The 16,676-nt window shown below is 38.4% G+C and overlaps 1 protein-coding gene across 8 annotated transcripts in view; it reads left to right on the top strand.

Annotated features, from left to right (window-relative positions):
- Positions 1 to 16,676, top strand: part of CASK (calcium/calmodulin dependent serine protein kinase) — a 400,881-nt gene that overhangs the window by 326,017 nt on the left and 58,188 nt on the right. For all 8 annotated transcript variants that reach the window (XM_060086299.1, XM_060086301.1, XM_060086303.1 and 5 more), the window contains exons 12-14: positions 7,562 to 7,639; positions 10,570 to 10,650; positions 16,108 to 16,296. In XM_060086299.1, coding sequence (XP_059942282.1) covers positions 7,562 to 7,639; positions 10,570 to 10,650; positions 16,108 to 16,296 — 348 coding nt within the window. The remainder of the gene's footprint in view (positions 1 to 7,561; positions 7,640 to 10,569; positions 10,651 to 16,107; positions 16,297 to 16,676) is intronic.

A 16,676-nucleotide genomic window follows, 5' to 3' on the forward strand; every position in this document is an offset into this window, starting at 1 on the left:
GGACGCGCAGGCTCAGCGGCCATGGCTCACGGACCCAGCCGCTCCGCGGCATGTGGGATCTTCCCAGACCGGGGCATGAACCTGTGTCCTCTGCACCGTGTCCTCTGCATCGGCAGGTGGACTCTCAACCACTGTGCCATCAGGGAAGCACTCTTCTGCCTATTTTTTAATTGAGTTGTGTTTTTGTTTGTTTGTTTGCTTTTGATGTTGAATTGTGTGAGCTATTTATAAATGTTAGATATTAGCCCCTTATCAGTCATATCATTTGCAAATATTTTATCCCATTCAGTAGGTTGTCTTTTCATTTTGTGACTATGTCATGTTTAATGACACTAAAGATTGTTGAAAGGGCATTTCTATATTTTTAACCTAAAGACAGTAAGTTTATATATAAACTTGAGCAGGAAAGATAGATTTTTAGATCTCAGAAGATTTTCTCTGATCTCTAGCTTCAGAAAACTGGCTCCAGTGCAGTAGTTGAATATCAGTTCCTTATATTTTAGTATTAAATCACCTTTCCCTAACATTTTTCCAGATTTCAAATGTATTTTTTAAAATACTATTGGATATCAATAGCTGATCTGCTGGGTTCACTGAAAAGATGTGATACTGGAACTTTGTTCCTAATCACCCAGCTTCTTCACAGCAACTGTAAGGAAATTCTTAATACGATAGTCTATGTTTCCAGAGCAAGTCATTTCAATTCCCATTATTGTTGTGCAATATAAACTTGTGAACACTGTTATTATCTTTTACTAGGATCACCGACACATTTCATTACATAATTTGCAGCTAAATATTTGACTCTTGAAAACTTTAATTCTTTTCCAGCAGGGAGCTTCTTTGGTATCTTTGATTTAGGTGGTAAGATGATGGTTGCTAATATACTTCTGTGTTCCCAGCAGCTCTACAAACCCATTCATTATTTGGCTCATGTCTGTAGCCTAGTTGCAAAAGTTATCATCTTTCTCAGCTAAGTACATTCTGGTCCTTAGATTCGGTTTTCTCTGTGCTAGAAAGTTAGTGGGACACATAACCCGGTGATAGTAATTTTACAGGTTCTCCACCAACCACTCCGTTTTAAATGTTAATATCGCTAAGTGCTGCATATAAACTATGAGCAAAACAAAGATTTCTATTTGAGGATAAAAATCAGAAGAAAGTGAGGTACCATGGAGTATGGTAAAAAAAAAAAAAAGAAACTTGATTTAGTGTTTTGAATGTAAATAAAAAATGACATTAACTTGTTAACTTATGTTTGAAAGTACAATCTCAGGAGAGTTCAGTTTAATATTACCACCAACTTTATTCTGCTTTATTTGAAACAACCCATCCCAAATATAGAATGTGGCCTTTTAACAGAACTGTGTTTTTCTACTCCTTAAGACAGAAAGATGAAGCATGTCCATGTAGCTGTGTGGGGTCATATCTGACCCAGTGCCAGAGACTGGCAGTGAGCAGACCTGTCTGTGAGTGAGACAGCATGAAAGAGTCTGTTCCCCTTGCAGCTGTTCACATTTCCTCATTTTGCCTTGGGCTCTGTGTGTGTGTGTGTGTGTGTGTGTGTGTGTGTGTGTTTTAATAAAAAGTGCTGAACTTGGGTAACTATAATTTCATTAGAAAGAGAAAACAAACAGTAATACAGTCATTCTTGTTTTCTCTCCAGGAATAATTTATTAACAGTCTTCCCTCCCTCTGCCTCACCCTCTACACCTCAGCTTTACAAATACACTTGAAATCTTCAGATGGCAGGAAAGCAAACAACAAACGGAAATATATTTTGTCATTTCAGTTCGCCTTGAATTTGAGCTTCTAGAGCAAGTGTTGGCAACTACAGCTGTCAGGTCAAATCCAGCCAGCTACTTGCTTTTGTAAATAAAGTTTTATTGGAACCCAGCATGCCCATTCATTTATGGACTATTAATGGCTGCCTTCACATACATAGCAAGGTTGAGTGGTTGTGACAGAGTCCATATGGCCCACAAAGCCTGAAATGTTTATCATATGGCCAGGTAAGGATTAGGATTCTAACATTCTTTAATAGGGCAAGGCTTGTAGTTGATTGCCTAGTGTCTTTCAAATCACATTTAGGGACTTCTCTGGTGGCACAGTGGTTAAGAATCCACCTGCCAATGCAGGGGACACGGGATCGAGCCCTGGTCCGGGAAGATCCCACATGCCGCGGAGCAACTAAGCCCGTGCGCCACAACTACCGGGCCTGCACTCTAGAGCCCACGAGCCACAATTACTGAGCCCACGAGCCACAGCTACTGCAGCCCGCGTGCCATGACTTCTGAAGACTGCGCGCCTAGAGCCCATGCTCCACAACAAGAGAAGCCACTGCAATGAGAAGCCCGCACACCGCAACGGAGTAGCCCCCGCTCGCCACAACTAGAGAAAAGCCCACGCACAGCAATGGAGACCCAATGCAGCCAAAAATAAATAAATTAATTTATTTTTTTTAAATCACATTTAGTTGCTTTTTTTCTCTACAGCCTATAAATGGCATTTTCTACAGTTCTTTTCCCGAATATTTGCTGAAGGTGTCTCCCTGGCATGAGACCATGTTACTGAATTCTAATACAAACCAAGGCACTCTGGTATGAGAGAAAGGACAGCACACATCAGGAAGCCAGTCTAGTCCCTGCTACTCTGGCTGCAGGACCCTGAGTGCATCCCTTCATGTCACTGGTCATCAGCTCTCTCCTTCTTAAAGTGGAGGAATTGAATCATGTTGATATCTAAGATCTCTTTTACCTTGAAAATTTTTTGAAGTCAGACTTGAAACATAGCAAAAAAAAGAATTAAATGTGGTCAAACTGTATTTCTTAATTTTGAGGGAAAGTTTTTAACTGTGCAAGCAGGACAGAAGATACTGTGATACCTGGTTCCTAAAGAAACAAGGTGAAATAAGTATTCCTACTCTGTTTATTTTTATATTACTCTGATTTTTAAAAAATATATCTATTTACAGTTCCTGTGCACCATTTAAATACTCATTTTTTTAAGAAACATTTATTAAACATCTACTATGTACTCAGCCTCATGCTACGTGCTGTTACTGAATGTCAAAGGACTCAAGAGTCTGATCATGGAAAAGAGAAAGAACCACTCAAACAGCATGTTCTGTACTCGTGTCCCTCAGGCAGCCAGTGCCCTCTTGGCTGTTAATGCCCAGGGTGTGGCAGGTATCCAGATGTTGTCTCTGTCCTGGGTTGCTCCTGCATCATCATGTACTCTGCAGCTGGCCTCAGCAGCACTCTCAGCTCCTGCCTTCAGCTGTGACCCCACGGCCACTCCTGGGTCCCCTTGCTCTGTGCAGACAACCCTCTTGGTCAGGGTTCCGCCAAGATGGCTCCAGCCAGATTACATTCTCAGGCAGCTCCTTGACTCATGGGAAACACACAGTCTTGCCATAAAATACACTCCAAGTGTGGGCTGCCCCACTGTTGGCCTCCCACCCTGCCATCAACCAGGAAAGAGGCTCTTTTCACTTGAGACCCCAAACGCCACATGTCAAGCTACTCCGAAGACTCCCACACAGCGCTCTTCTGGGTGCACCAAGATGGACCTTGTAAATTGCTGCAACTCAGCAAGCATCCCTGCAGAGCATGAGATAGTGAGCTCTCCTTGCTGGCACCTCTAGTTTGTGTACATGGGTCTTTTGGAGCATCTACCATCCTTCACTTTGCATGAGGGAAGAAGCAACTCCCTTTCCTTTCCTCCCCAACAGGAAGGAGAAGGGAAAATCAGATGCTCCCTTGCCTCAGTCCTTTAGATTCTACAGATTCCAAGCATCTGTCACTATAGGCAGAATGGGGTGCTAGGGTGAGCATGGAAGGACCATTTTAGCTACCTTTCAGCAAGTCCTGGAAGGATGGTCTGGCAGCTTCCTAGCAGACCACTTACTTCCTATTGGCCTTAGCTCTGGGCTTTAGCTGAAAGTCCAAGACAGCAGGCCAAGTCCCAAAGTCACATCATTCTAAGAATTCTTTGTATATGGTAGAAGGGGGACGGGCAATAAAGTGTGATAAAGGAAGAGAAACTGCAGCCTTCCTTTGTTCTCAAAACTCAACCACCTCTCACTTGCCTCCAGACCTTGGGAAAACTGCACCTGAATTTGAACTTTGAGTCCTGAATAGCATCTCCTAGGCAGCACAGAATATGAAGATGACCCATAAGAATGAGAAGTTGAAAAGCTGCATACTCTTGACGACTGTTTTAAAACAATTAAACGTTACATTGCATTCAAACTTTCCTCTGTTGATGACTTTTTATTTACATACTTTGCCATATCTCTCAAACAGTTTGTAATTGTTATGGGTATCCCTAAAATATTTTGAATCCCTAAGGCAAAGATAGAGTCACAGAAATAGGGGACAGGGGAATGAAGGTTGGCATGCCATGCATACACATCCAGATAGTCCCCAACTTGGGACTGCTCACTGAGATATTTCCTAGTTGATATTCCTGGGGACCAGGGTACTCTCAGGTCCTCAGGGGGATCAAGCTGGCATATGTTCCTGGGCCTTTGGTTATACACGTCTTTGGAATTTGTGACTTCTTTGAGCATAGCAACTATCATCTTTTTCCTCTCCATAACCCCAGTGAATTTCTGTTCTATTCCACTGCCTAGTACATGGTAGGACCTCGGTAAATATTAGATGGTTAGATGGATCAACAAGGGGTCACTTCTTCCCACTGATGGTGAAAGTAAGCCCCTTCCCTGTCCCTTCCTGCCTCAGTTCTTAATTACTCTTTTGGTTAATGAGCAGGCAGTTGAAATTCACCATCTATTCTTAACCACATGGACACCATCCACTCTATCCAATGCCTGCCTTGACTGCTCCAGTCCTGCACTTTCCTAGGAGTTGGAGGGGCGAAGCCCAGTGTCCCCACCTCAAGCAGAAGGTCCCTTCATTTAATTCCTTCCTATTGTATCTGCCTTTCATATTAAGCATCTCACCTCCCCCTCATCCCACCACTAGTTCCACTGAACTTTGGGTGAATGTGTGATTAATTGGATCAGGCAAAACCAAAGGAGCAGAGGGAAATTTGGTCTGAGCACTTTCCTTGGATCAGGGCCTTATCTGCATGCCACCTGTGAAGTTGTTGTAAAGCTAGAACGTTGGTTCTCACTTTGCTACTCTCTGCCTTAGTTTCCTCATGTGTAAAGTGGGAGTAGTAAGGATATCAACATTACAAGGTTGTCTGAGGCTAAATGAGAGAATATATATTAAGAACTCTGACTAGTAACTAGCATCTACTAAGTGCTCAATAAAAGTAACAATTATCATTGTTGTTAGTATCTGTACTACTACAGCTATTCTCAAAAGTTGGTACTGGGCATAAGATTTACAAATATCTAAGGAGTTTATTAAAGCACAGATTTCTGGGTCCCCATTTCAAATTCTGATTCAGTAGATCTGCAGTGGGGCCCAGAAACCTATACGTTTAAGTAACTACTCCAGCTGATTCTGCTACAAGTCCTCAAGAAACCATACTGATATAAGACCTAGGGAACCGTACTTGGCATCATAAGACCAAGCCAAAAATAAAAGGTCTCCAGTGATAGAGTGAGAGCAATTCTGGGAGCTTGGAATTTTTGTTGCTTTGTGAGTTAAAACTAATGTGCATTTATTAAATGTTTAAATAGAAACTAATCCTAATCATGGTTGAAAATTTTGAAAGTAGCATTAGTAATAGTCCTTGTTCAAGAAAAAGGCAAAACTTTTTGTGGTGAAATTAGGCATTATAAAGACATTATAAATGATAGTGCCGTCAACTTGAAAAACCTCAAATTAAATTTGCTTTCTTTTTCCCAAACAGCATTTAAGAGTTTTAAAAATCTTTTTAATTATCCATGTAGGTTTTTTATTTTGTTTGATTATTAATATTATGACATGTCAGGTGATGGCTATATCTATTTTTTAAGTGTCAGGTATTTTAAATGTGTTTTTTTAACTTATGATTCCTTACTTTTGGGGGGTTGGGTTTTTTCCCCCCTCCTACTTTTTATTGCATGTGTACAGTATTTCATTTATCTCTATAGACTAGTCTGGGAACCTACACTGCATATACCATTATTTCTATGGAAAAAATATATTCGGTGGTTCCAAATTTCAAAATTTACAATCTTTAGAGATGGAAGTCATTCAGAGTATGGAGACTGCCCATGTGTATTCTACAGGGATTCGAGCAAACTTTTATAAACAAGCCACATATCACTGGTTCCCTAAATGTTAATATAATATTTTAAATAGAGCGTATTTTACTAGCTTACTTATACTATTTATTTAACCTCTAATTTAGTAGTACTTCCTTAATGCCGCCATTTTAAAATGGTCAGTGCTCTATCTTCACATTGCTATCATTAGGCTTTATTTATTTATCTGTCTATCTGTCTGCCTATTAATCATTAGGAATTTTTATGTATGGTGTGGCCCAAACATTTACAAGTCATAAAGCTTTATCCTGCATCAGTATAAACAAGTGTAACTGTAATCTGAAGAATATTATGGTATGTGACCTCTCCACTAGCACTGCTGTGCATAGTAGGGAAGGAAGAAAGAACAGAACCAAAACCAACCCCCAAAACCCCCCACTTATTTTAGAGAAGTTAGGAAATAGAAGTGGCCGGCTAGCCAAGACCATTTTAAACTTTTCACTTTTCAAAGCAGACTGCTGAATGAGATGTTTCGTCTGAAGTAGAAATTAATACTTTAATTGCACTTCTACACTACAGAGATTTTTCTCTAAAGAATTTACTTCAGAAAGTTAAATTTTGGATCATTTAGATTTGAGGAGTTTTTAAAGTATAGATTCTTTTCAGCTTCTTCCCATACTCTGTGAATTTACAAATTAAAAAGGAAAAAGGTTTATGTCCTTGATTTCTTGCTGAAGGATGCCAGCACTGATACTGTTAATGAACAGCCCTAGTAAAACAAGTATAAACCTTTCGTGAGAGCATTCCTTCCTAGAAGGAGTTGGGTTTGCCCTTTCCCAAGATTTAGATTGCTGTGAAAATTCCTTCAGACGTGTCTTGGCCAGAAAGCATTCTTTCATTTTACTCTGTATTCATCTTATTAAATGTTGCTTCTATCAGAGGGAAAAAATGCTGTGATTACTGAAATATTGGTGATTTTTAAAAAGATACGCGTAGCACTCATCCCAACAAGTTTCATTTGAATGAATAAGACATTAACAAGAAGATCCCACTAAAATCATCAGCCTGCCTTTTTGGGGTATTTTTTTTTTTTTGCCGTACGCGGGGCTCTCACTGTTGTGGCCTCTCCCATTGCGGAGCACAGGCTCCGGACACGCAGGCTCAGCGGCCATGGCTCACGGGCCCAGCCACTCCATGGCATGTGGGATCTTCCCGGACCGGGGCACGAACCCGTGTCCCCTGCATTGGCAGGTGGACTCTCAACCACTGCGCCACCAGGGAAGCCCCAGCCTGCCTTTTTAAGGGGAAAATATTGTTTAGTGAAATAATAAATATGAAGCTCTGAATTTATGAAAGAATTATGAATGTTGATTGGATTTTCTCCTTTGCTTTTAGCTATATGACAAAATTAACACAAAATCTTCACCGCAAATCAGGAATCCTCCGAGTGATGCAGTACAGAGAGCCAAAGAGGTAAGTGATATATATTTTGTCAGTGTATTTGGGTGTCATATTTGGTATGAAAACGTTTCTGCTGCACAGTAAGAGGCAGTTTCCTTGAAGTCACAGTTAGACCATTATACTCAGATTTAGTGTTTCTAAGTTTATCACTGAGCATTTACATACAGAAAAGAAAAAAAAATCTAGGCAGCAACATTGCTTAGATTTCTAGTTCTGGTATGTAAACTTGAACATGTTAACATACCAATTTTACCCCTGTTTTTTTAAAAAAAAGAAAAAGTTATGTTACCACTCTTGGTGGAAATCGACATGCTATGCAAGTTTGAGTTGCTTTTTTAAGGTGGTAATTTTTGAAAGTTAATTGAATGTTTATAACAACTAAGTTCAGAGAGAAGTCATTTTTATAAATTACTGGTTAGTGTACATCTTTCACAAAATTTTAACTTTTGGGCCTCCCTGGTGGCGCAGTGGTTGAGAGTCCGCCTGCCGATGCAGGGGATACTGGTTCGTGCCCCGGTCTGGGAGGATCCCATATGCCGCGGAGCGGCTGGGCCCGTGAGCCATGGCCGCTGGGCCTGCGCATCCGGAGCCTGTGCTCCGCAACGGGAGAGGCCACAACAGTGAGAGGCCTGCATACCGCAAAAAAAAAAAAAAAAAAAAAAAAAATTTAACTTTTTTTATTATAGAAACATCACACTGCAGAAAGTTTGGAAAGTAAAAAGTCGTCTATAATCCCATCACCCTAACACAGTAATTTTCATTTTTGCATATCCTTTTCTAATCACTATCCATTTGCATATAAATTTTTATGTAGTTACAATCAAAATATATCTTTCTTTTAACCTAGCCTAATATAATAAGCATTTTTCCATGTTTCTGCTAGGTCTTCATAAATAAGTTCTCCTGATGGCATAATTTTTCTCTGCTGTTACTAAATTATAATGAATTATAAATGCTCCACTGTTAGATACCTAGTGGGGTTTTTTTTCACTTTTTGATGTCATAAAAGTCTTCATACAAATAAATATTTTCCTTTGAAAAAGTATTTTTATTTTTATTTATTCATTCATTTATTTATTTTTGGCTGTGTTGGGTCTTCGTTGCTGTACGGGCCTTCTCTAGTTGCGGTGAGCGGGGGCTACTCTTCATTGCAGTGTGCGGGCTTCTCATTGCAGTGGCTTCTCTTGTTGTGGAGCATGGGCTCTAGGCAGATGAGCTTCAGTAGTTGTGGCTTGCGGGCTTCAGTAGTTGTGGCTCTCAGGCTCTAGAGTGAAGGCTCAGTAGTTGTAGCGCACGGGCTTAGTTGCTCCGCGGCATGTGGGGTCTTCCCGGCCCAGGGCTCGAACCTGTGTTCCCTGCATTGGCAGATGGATTCTTAACCACTGAGCCACCAGCGAAGCCCAGAAAAATATTTTATAAAGTGAAATTACTAAGTGAAAGAATATGAAAGACATAATTCCTTCCCTATCAGATTTTAAACACAAGACCGTACTGGAATATATATATTCACTGAGAACCAAGTGCAAGGTTGTGGAAACCGCTAGGCCTGCCCACCTGGTCAGGGCAGCAGTCAGGAGAGGTTCTGTCTGCATTAGGAGACCACACCTCAGTGTTTAAAATCATAGGCTGGGAGAGTAGCAGGGGACCAGAGAGAGTATATTGTTTCATCTTTTGTTTCACTGCTTTAGAAACTCAAAGCAGAAAATACACCAAAGGAGAATTGGCTTATCATCATTAAACAATATGAATTAACAGCATAACCAGCACTTGTTAAGAGTACATTTTTCTAATTGGGGTATAGTTGTTTTACAAGAGTACATTTAGATCAGAAGGAAACCTTATAGTTTTTGTTTGTTTGTTTGTTCTTCTCTGAGGAGGTGGTTGAGTAGCTGGCTGAGATCTAAGCCTTAGGCTAAGTGACCTCAAAGCATTCCTTCCTGGCCAGAATTAGGATTCTCAAAGGCGAGTCAAGAGATTCCTACTTGGTACATGACTTGCGTGCCCCTGACATCCAATCCTGCTGAAGCAATCCTCGATTGGCTCAACTTTTACGATTGAGTGCAATGTGTATAACCACTCTGAGTCCAACTGTGTACACTTGGAACTGTAGTAGTATGTGTACTCTGAAAAGGAACAGAGGCCTTCCCCTGGGCTCATGTCACATAATCAAATTTTAAATGGGTAAACTCCATCCTAGTGGTAAGGGATAACTTTCTAAGAACAATTTCATTTGAAAACAACTATTTAAACCTATATAGAGAAAATGTTAACAACTAATTCATGAAGAAAATGTGAGTGAAAAGAGAAAAGTTTTTGATTGTGTGTCTTATTTTTAAATTATTCTCTTGGATTCCCTGGCAATTAATTCTAGGAACCATTGCCGAGATGTGGTGAATGTGAGGAGATGAGTGTGGAGAATCACATTGATTCTCTCAGGCTACAAGGAAAAGTACTTAAGTGTTTTCTCTTTTTTAAATTGTTTTTATTTGAGCCTTTGTCATTTTAATCTTTCTGAAAGGAATTGACAGTTTTATTAATATAAAAGAAGGCTGTTACCAACTTTTATTACAGATTCATCTTGATGGTGAGTTTGGAAAAAGATTTGCAGAGATATTTTCCCATTAAGTTTAATTAAGTTGCTTATACCTATAATAAATATGTATTACAGACTTGTCATTGTGTTTTGTATTTTTCAATAATCTTTTGAGTTATAGTTGGGTAATGAAGGCAGAGACTATTACAGCAATTTGTTTTATTTTCTATTGCCACCAATGTGGCTCTTTTATATATTAATAACCTTTGAATAAAATGATGAATTTTTTTCCAAAATAATTATTTTGCCTGCCATAAAAATCCATTCATAATTTTTAATTTAAAAGAATTCTATATTTTCTGAATCTAGCATCCTCATTATACTATTAAATATCTTCCTTATTTTTTAGGTATTGGAAGAAATTTCATGTTACCCTGAGAATAACGATGCAAAGGAACTAAAGCGTATTTTAACACAACCTCATTTCATGGTAAGTAACAATTAAACTTCCATAGAAATAAAACCTCACTTTCAAAAGAAGTTTTTACTAATCCTTACGAAATACAGCAATCTTCATCAAATGTGCTTTTAGCCGTATAATATCAGACGGTTAAAATTACAATACCAGATACACTAAAATTTTTTGTTGTTGTTTACTTTGTGTCATAGTTGTAAAGATGCTGTTTGCCAGCCTCATGGAGTTGGAATAAGAATTAAGTAGATGATACATCTACTGTGCTTAGCACAGTGCCTGATATATGCTTGATGCCTAATAAATGTTAGCTAATGAATATTATTAGTTTCTCCATAGTATCTGTCATGTGTAGGGCACATAGTAAGTTCTCAGTAAAACATTGAGTAGATTAGGAACTTGCCCGTTTGCAGGTAGGTTAGCCCCACCTCAACTGACTGTTCTGTGCAGTGTGTTTTCCATAGATAGAAGCCTGTATGTTTTGGACAGACATGTCTATCTATAAACTGATAAGTAACCCCAGCTCAATTCCGAGAATGATGTAGGACCATTTGATACCCATAGATCTTTCAGATCTGAAGTAAGCTAAATAAAGAAATTAATATATACCCAAATAAAATCCTTTTTTTAAGGTTAAGGTTTTTTTGAAAACCATTAAAGCTCAGACAGCCCCATCTCTCACAACTTACCTACCTTCGAAGCCTTGGTTTATTTTGCTTTTCTGACATCAGAGAGAAATTAATATGTACACTGCTATTAGTAAACATTTTCAGAAATAATAAATAGTTCTTGTAATTTCTGAACACCCAGCTAGGTACCTAAAAGACATTTTCATTTACTCATCAAATATGTAAATGCCTACTATATGCCAGGCACTGTGCTGGGCACTAAGGATAGTCGTGAATAGGACAAACGAACTTCCATTCTAGGTGAGACATGGATAGGTGAGCTAGAGACAGACAGTGAGCAAGTAAAACAAACAATATAACTTCACATAGTGATAATAACTATGAAAAAAAAGGATAATGGGGCAGAGATGATAGTAAAGTAGAAGCTACTTCAGATAGTCAGAGGAAAGCCCCTCTGAGGAGCCAACATGTGGGCTGAGACTTGTTATATGAAAGAACAAGCTTTCTGAATGTCCAAGCATGGGGAAGAGCAAATGCAAAGGCCCAGAGGCAGGAAAGAGTTTTGTAGGGTCAAAGTACAGAAGTAAGGCCATTGTGGCTGGGATATAGTAAACAAGGGAAAGGGTGGTACAAGAAGAGCTGGAGAGGGTGGCAGAGGCCAGACCACATAGGGCCTTCCAGACCATGGTAAGGAGTCTGGATTTTCTCCTGATTGCAGTAGGATGACACTGAGTGATTGCAAGCAGGAAAATATCGTTAGAACTGTGCTTTAGAGATTGCTGGGGTTGTTGTGTAGAGAATGGACTATGGTGGGGTCAAGAGTTTAAAAAGGGAGACCAATTAGGAGGCTGTTGTGAGGTGGTAGAGGCTTGAAGAAGGATGGGGCTGGTGGAAAATGAACAAATTGGGATTCTACTTTAGAGATGGTTAGACATGACAGGACTTACTGATGGCTGGGATGTGAAGTGATGTGATTAACTCCATTTTACAGTTCAGAGAGGAAACCACAACCTAGAAAGGCAAAGAGGCTTGCTTTAGGTCATCCACCTAGTAACTGGCCTCACTGAGGTTCAAAACCCAGATCTTTCTGGCTCCAAAGCCTGTGCTCTTAAATGTGGGTTGACTTGTAATGAGTATCGATTTTCCTACAAACTTAATTTGAACTCATTGGTCATTCCCAAATAAGCATATGTTTGGATAATGTCCCATGTGGCAAATATAATTCCAAGCTATATATACTGTGTTAAACTTTTAAATGCTGGAGGTTTCTATCTTATAAGCATTTTAAGATCATGTGGACACAGTGGGGGAAGGAGAGGGTGAGATGAATTGGGAGATTAGGATTGACATATATACACTACCATGCGTAAAATAGATAGCTAGTGGGAACGTGCTATAAAGCCCAGCAAGTTCAGCTCCGTGCTCTGTGATGACCTAGATGGGTGGGATTGGTGGGGAGGGAGGTCCAAGAGGGAGGGGATATAGGTATACATATAGCTGATTCACTTCACTGTACAGCAGAAACTAATACAACATTGGAAAGCAATTATACTCCAGTAAAAAAAAATTTTTTTAAAGAAAGGTCATGGTTTCAAAATCTGGTATTTTTAAAGAAATATTAATAGCTAAAGGAAAATATTTTAATGCTTATAATTTTTATTATACCAAGGTTTGGGAGTTATTCTTAGCATATTTATAATTTTATACTTATTTCTTCAATTATCTGACTTTTTCTTTCCTTTCTGATCATTAAAATGAGGATTTAATATTGGATTACCTTATACTTAAAAATACAGATACTTATAAATATTTACAGTAATTAAGAGTAAAAAAGTGTAGATTTAAATTTTTTTTAATCTGTACTCTAGAGGTCATGATAAAAAATATTATTACACTATCCTTCAGTTACTCCATTTGAAAGACTTATTTTTTAAAAAAGAACAGATCCTTTGCTTATTGCAGTTGTAAAATATAAAACATTAAGGGTAAAGACAATATAAACAGAATAGAATGTCAGTGCTTTAATTTTTTCCTTCAAAATTTTCTGTTCTAGATCCTGTTTTTTAAAAGCAAATTTGTATCCTACTTTCCCAAAAAACAAGATGTTTAAAAATCGCCTTAGGTTGATATGAAAGCTTCATTATTAAGTGATTAATTTTTTGACTTGTAATTGTAATTCAGAAGCCAGAGGAACCACTTTCAAACCTAAAATTCATATTTTTTCCTATAAATTTTATTTTTTGGTTTTTGGTTTTTTGGCTGCATTGTGTCTTCATTGCTGCGTGTGGGCTTTCTCTAGTTGCGGCAAGCGGGGGCTACTCTTCTTTGCGGTGTGAGGGCTTCTCATTGCGGTGGCTTCTCATTGCAAAGCACGGGCTCTAGGCACATGGGCTTCAGTAGTTGTAGCACGCAGGCTCAGTAGTTGTGGGGTGCAGGCTCTAGAGCTCAGGCTCAGTAGTTGTGGCTCACAGGCTTAGTTGCTCCGTGGCATGTGGGATCCTCCCGGACCAGGAATCGGACCCTTGTCCCCTACCTTGGCAGGCGGATTCTCAACCACTACGCCACCAGGGAAGTCCCTTTCCTATAAATTTTAAATGAATTTTTCCCACTTTGGTCTGAAGTTCTTAGTTGTCTTGTCCACGTCCTTTTTACATACATATGGAAGTGTTTCCTATTACATGATTCTTCTTATGTAATTAAAAATAATAGCTATTTCAGCTTAGTAACAATTGCTGAATCATACCTCATGACATACTTGAAGAAAAATATTCAAACTCTGATTTCCCTATTTTTTATTTGGCATACTCTTTTTTAATGGCTTTTTTTTAAACTGTAGGTGACCCCTTTTTTCTGTTTGCATATGCATTGGATTAAGTTTTATTTTGTGGTAGCAGTCTTTTACAGTGACAAATAGCGGTTAATATCAAGTATGACCTCATTTGATGATATAATTTAAGGATTTTTCTCTTAAAGTTCAATTTTGGTATTATTTTTGTGATTGTGGGCTTATCCTTCCTTATAAATAATACATTAAATACAGGTGTTTGCTTATATAATTTAAAAGGATGGATAGAAATCATTTGCAAAAAGCAGTAGAAACACTTTCTCCAACCCATGTAACTGGCATTATCCTAATGAAGCTTGGTTCTCTGTTTACCTGGGTATAGATCCTCCAGTCATACAAAGCATGTTTTTTAAAAATTGTTTTAAAATTCACTGTTTATAGAAGACACATCTATAATTAATACAATGAACCTAATTTTAACAGATGAAGTTTTTCAGTTTGTCTATTATTGATTTTTACTTTCTGCACTAAATCTTAGTCTCTTAAGTGGCTACAGTTAAACAGGAAAAAGAGGGATTTCCCTACATACCATAACCACCACCACTTTGGCCTGGGGTATTAGTGCAGGGTGTAGTCAGGGCACTGGTCAGGAAGCCAAGGTCCCCAGGACCATTGTGGAGCCCTGCTTTCAAGCTGTGCTGCTTAGTGCCCCTCGGTGCCCCTCACCTAGACCCCAGTTTAGACCAGCCCTCTGAGATCTTGGAAATATCCGGCATTTCCATTACAAATTCAAAACACTGTAAAGCAATTATACTCCAATAAAGATGTTTTTTAAAAAATGGGTATATTGCTCCAAGCATATGCTCTATTGATGTCTGATCAACATCATCATCTTCATGATTTTACCACATTGTTATCTTATTTTTGTGTCGTATGCGTACCTTTAAAGTACCTAAAATAGCCAAGTCATGACTTTGGTAAATCTTTTAATTAAATAACTTAATTTGAGATGCTACAAGCTATACTTTTAAGGTGATTTTAATTATGTTTCATTATCTCTAGATATTTCATTACCAGACAGATCACAGATTAAAATAAAACTGAATTTATAGTTAGTACACAAGAAAATATAATGCATAAAGCACCAAACATACTGATACTCAGCTGTAAAATTCTCTTTGAAGTAGAAATGTTCAAATATTCGTGCTTATTAAAAACTTTCTTATGATGGCAGAAAATGTACAGTAAGTGGAAGAATAGCCTTTTTTAGGCAAACAAGGGATATTTATTACCCAGTTTCACCAAGATGACATATGGAGATATCAATGCAAAGAAATCACTTTTTCTTTGTTAATGATGGGCTTTGCAAAAAGAAGTCATAATAATAACTGTCAACTTACTTTTTATTTATGCAAGTGCTCCAAAAAGTAGAAATGAACAAAAACATTAAAAAGGTTTAGATTTTGAGCTCCATATCATGTGATATTTTGGGAAATTACATTTCTTCAGGTACATTTGTGTGTGTTTTTATTTCTTTTACTAAGATGTATGATATAAATTACCCTTTGCGTTATATAGCAGTTATTGTTAATACCATTGATGAAAGACATTTGCTCAGTGCACCAATTATTGCACTGTTTCTTTTTAAATTTGTTTCCATTTTAAGCCCCAGCACAAATTTGCCAGCTCTATGTACAAATGATTCTTTCTGCTAAATTATTTGAAATTGCATTATGTCAGCCTTTAATTGAACAAGTTAGTTGGGCACTTTTTCATAGCATCGGACAACACCTCTTACCCAGATAGTCAACAAACACATCCATTCGTTGATTGACTCACTCATTCTTTCATTTGTTCCTTCATTTTAAAAAATCCGTCTATCATGATTATTTATCACAAAGAAATTATGGCATGGCTATATCTAGGTGTAATGTGCTCTGAGTTCTCTTTAGATGAGAGATACCTTTGAGAGGCAAAGAATAATTTTATATATGTTTATATAATAGACTTCTGCTGGAATACTTCTATTATTAATATTTTATTTCCTTCATAAAATATCAGGCCTTACTTCAGACTCACGATGTAGTGGCACATGAAGTTTACAGTGATGAAGCATTGAGGGTTACACCTCCTCCCACTTCTCCCTATTTAAATGGTGATTCTCCAGAAAGCGCAAATGGAGACATGGATATGGAGAACGTGACCAGAGTTCGCCTGGTCCAGTTCCAAAAGAACACAGATGAACCAATGGTAAGTAGGAAAAGAAAGTTTTCTGTGTTCTCATAAAATCCCAGCATGAGTTAGAGCAGCTACCTTCCACCTATACTACTAGGAGGTGGGGAGGAAAGGAGGGCATGGATAATTTTAAAGAAACCAGTTTCCAGATCGTAAATAGGCCACCACCATACCCCCCCACCCCCACCTAAAATCGTTCTGCCTGACACCATGCCTAAGGTATGTTGGCTTTCCCTCCCACCTCTCCTTTCACAGTTGCTCTTCAACAACAACAAAAAAGGACAGACCTGATATATTAGTCTAGAGTGTAAAAACCTCTGGGGCAGCAAAGAAAGTTTGAAATATTGGAATTGGTGTTGAAAAAGTGAACATCTAAAATTCCTTTTACAAGTCAA

Source organism: Mesoplodon densirostris, chromosome X (genome assembly GCF_025265405.1).
Source record: "Mesoplodon densirostris isolate mMesDen1 chromosome X, mMesDen1 primary haplotype, whole genome shotgun sequence".
In the NCBI taxonomy this organism is placed as follows: domain Eukaryota; kingdom Metazoa; phylum Chordata; class Mammalia; order Artiodactyla; family Ziphiidae; genus Mesoplodon; species Mesoplodon densirostris.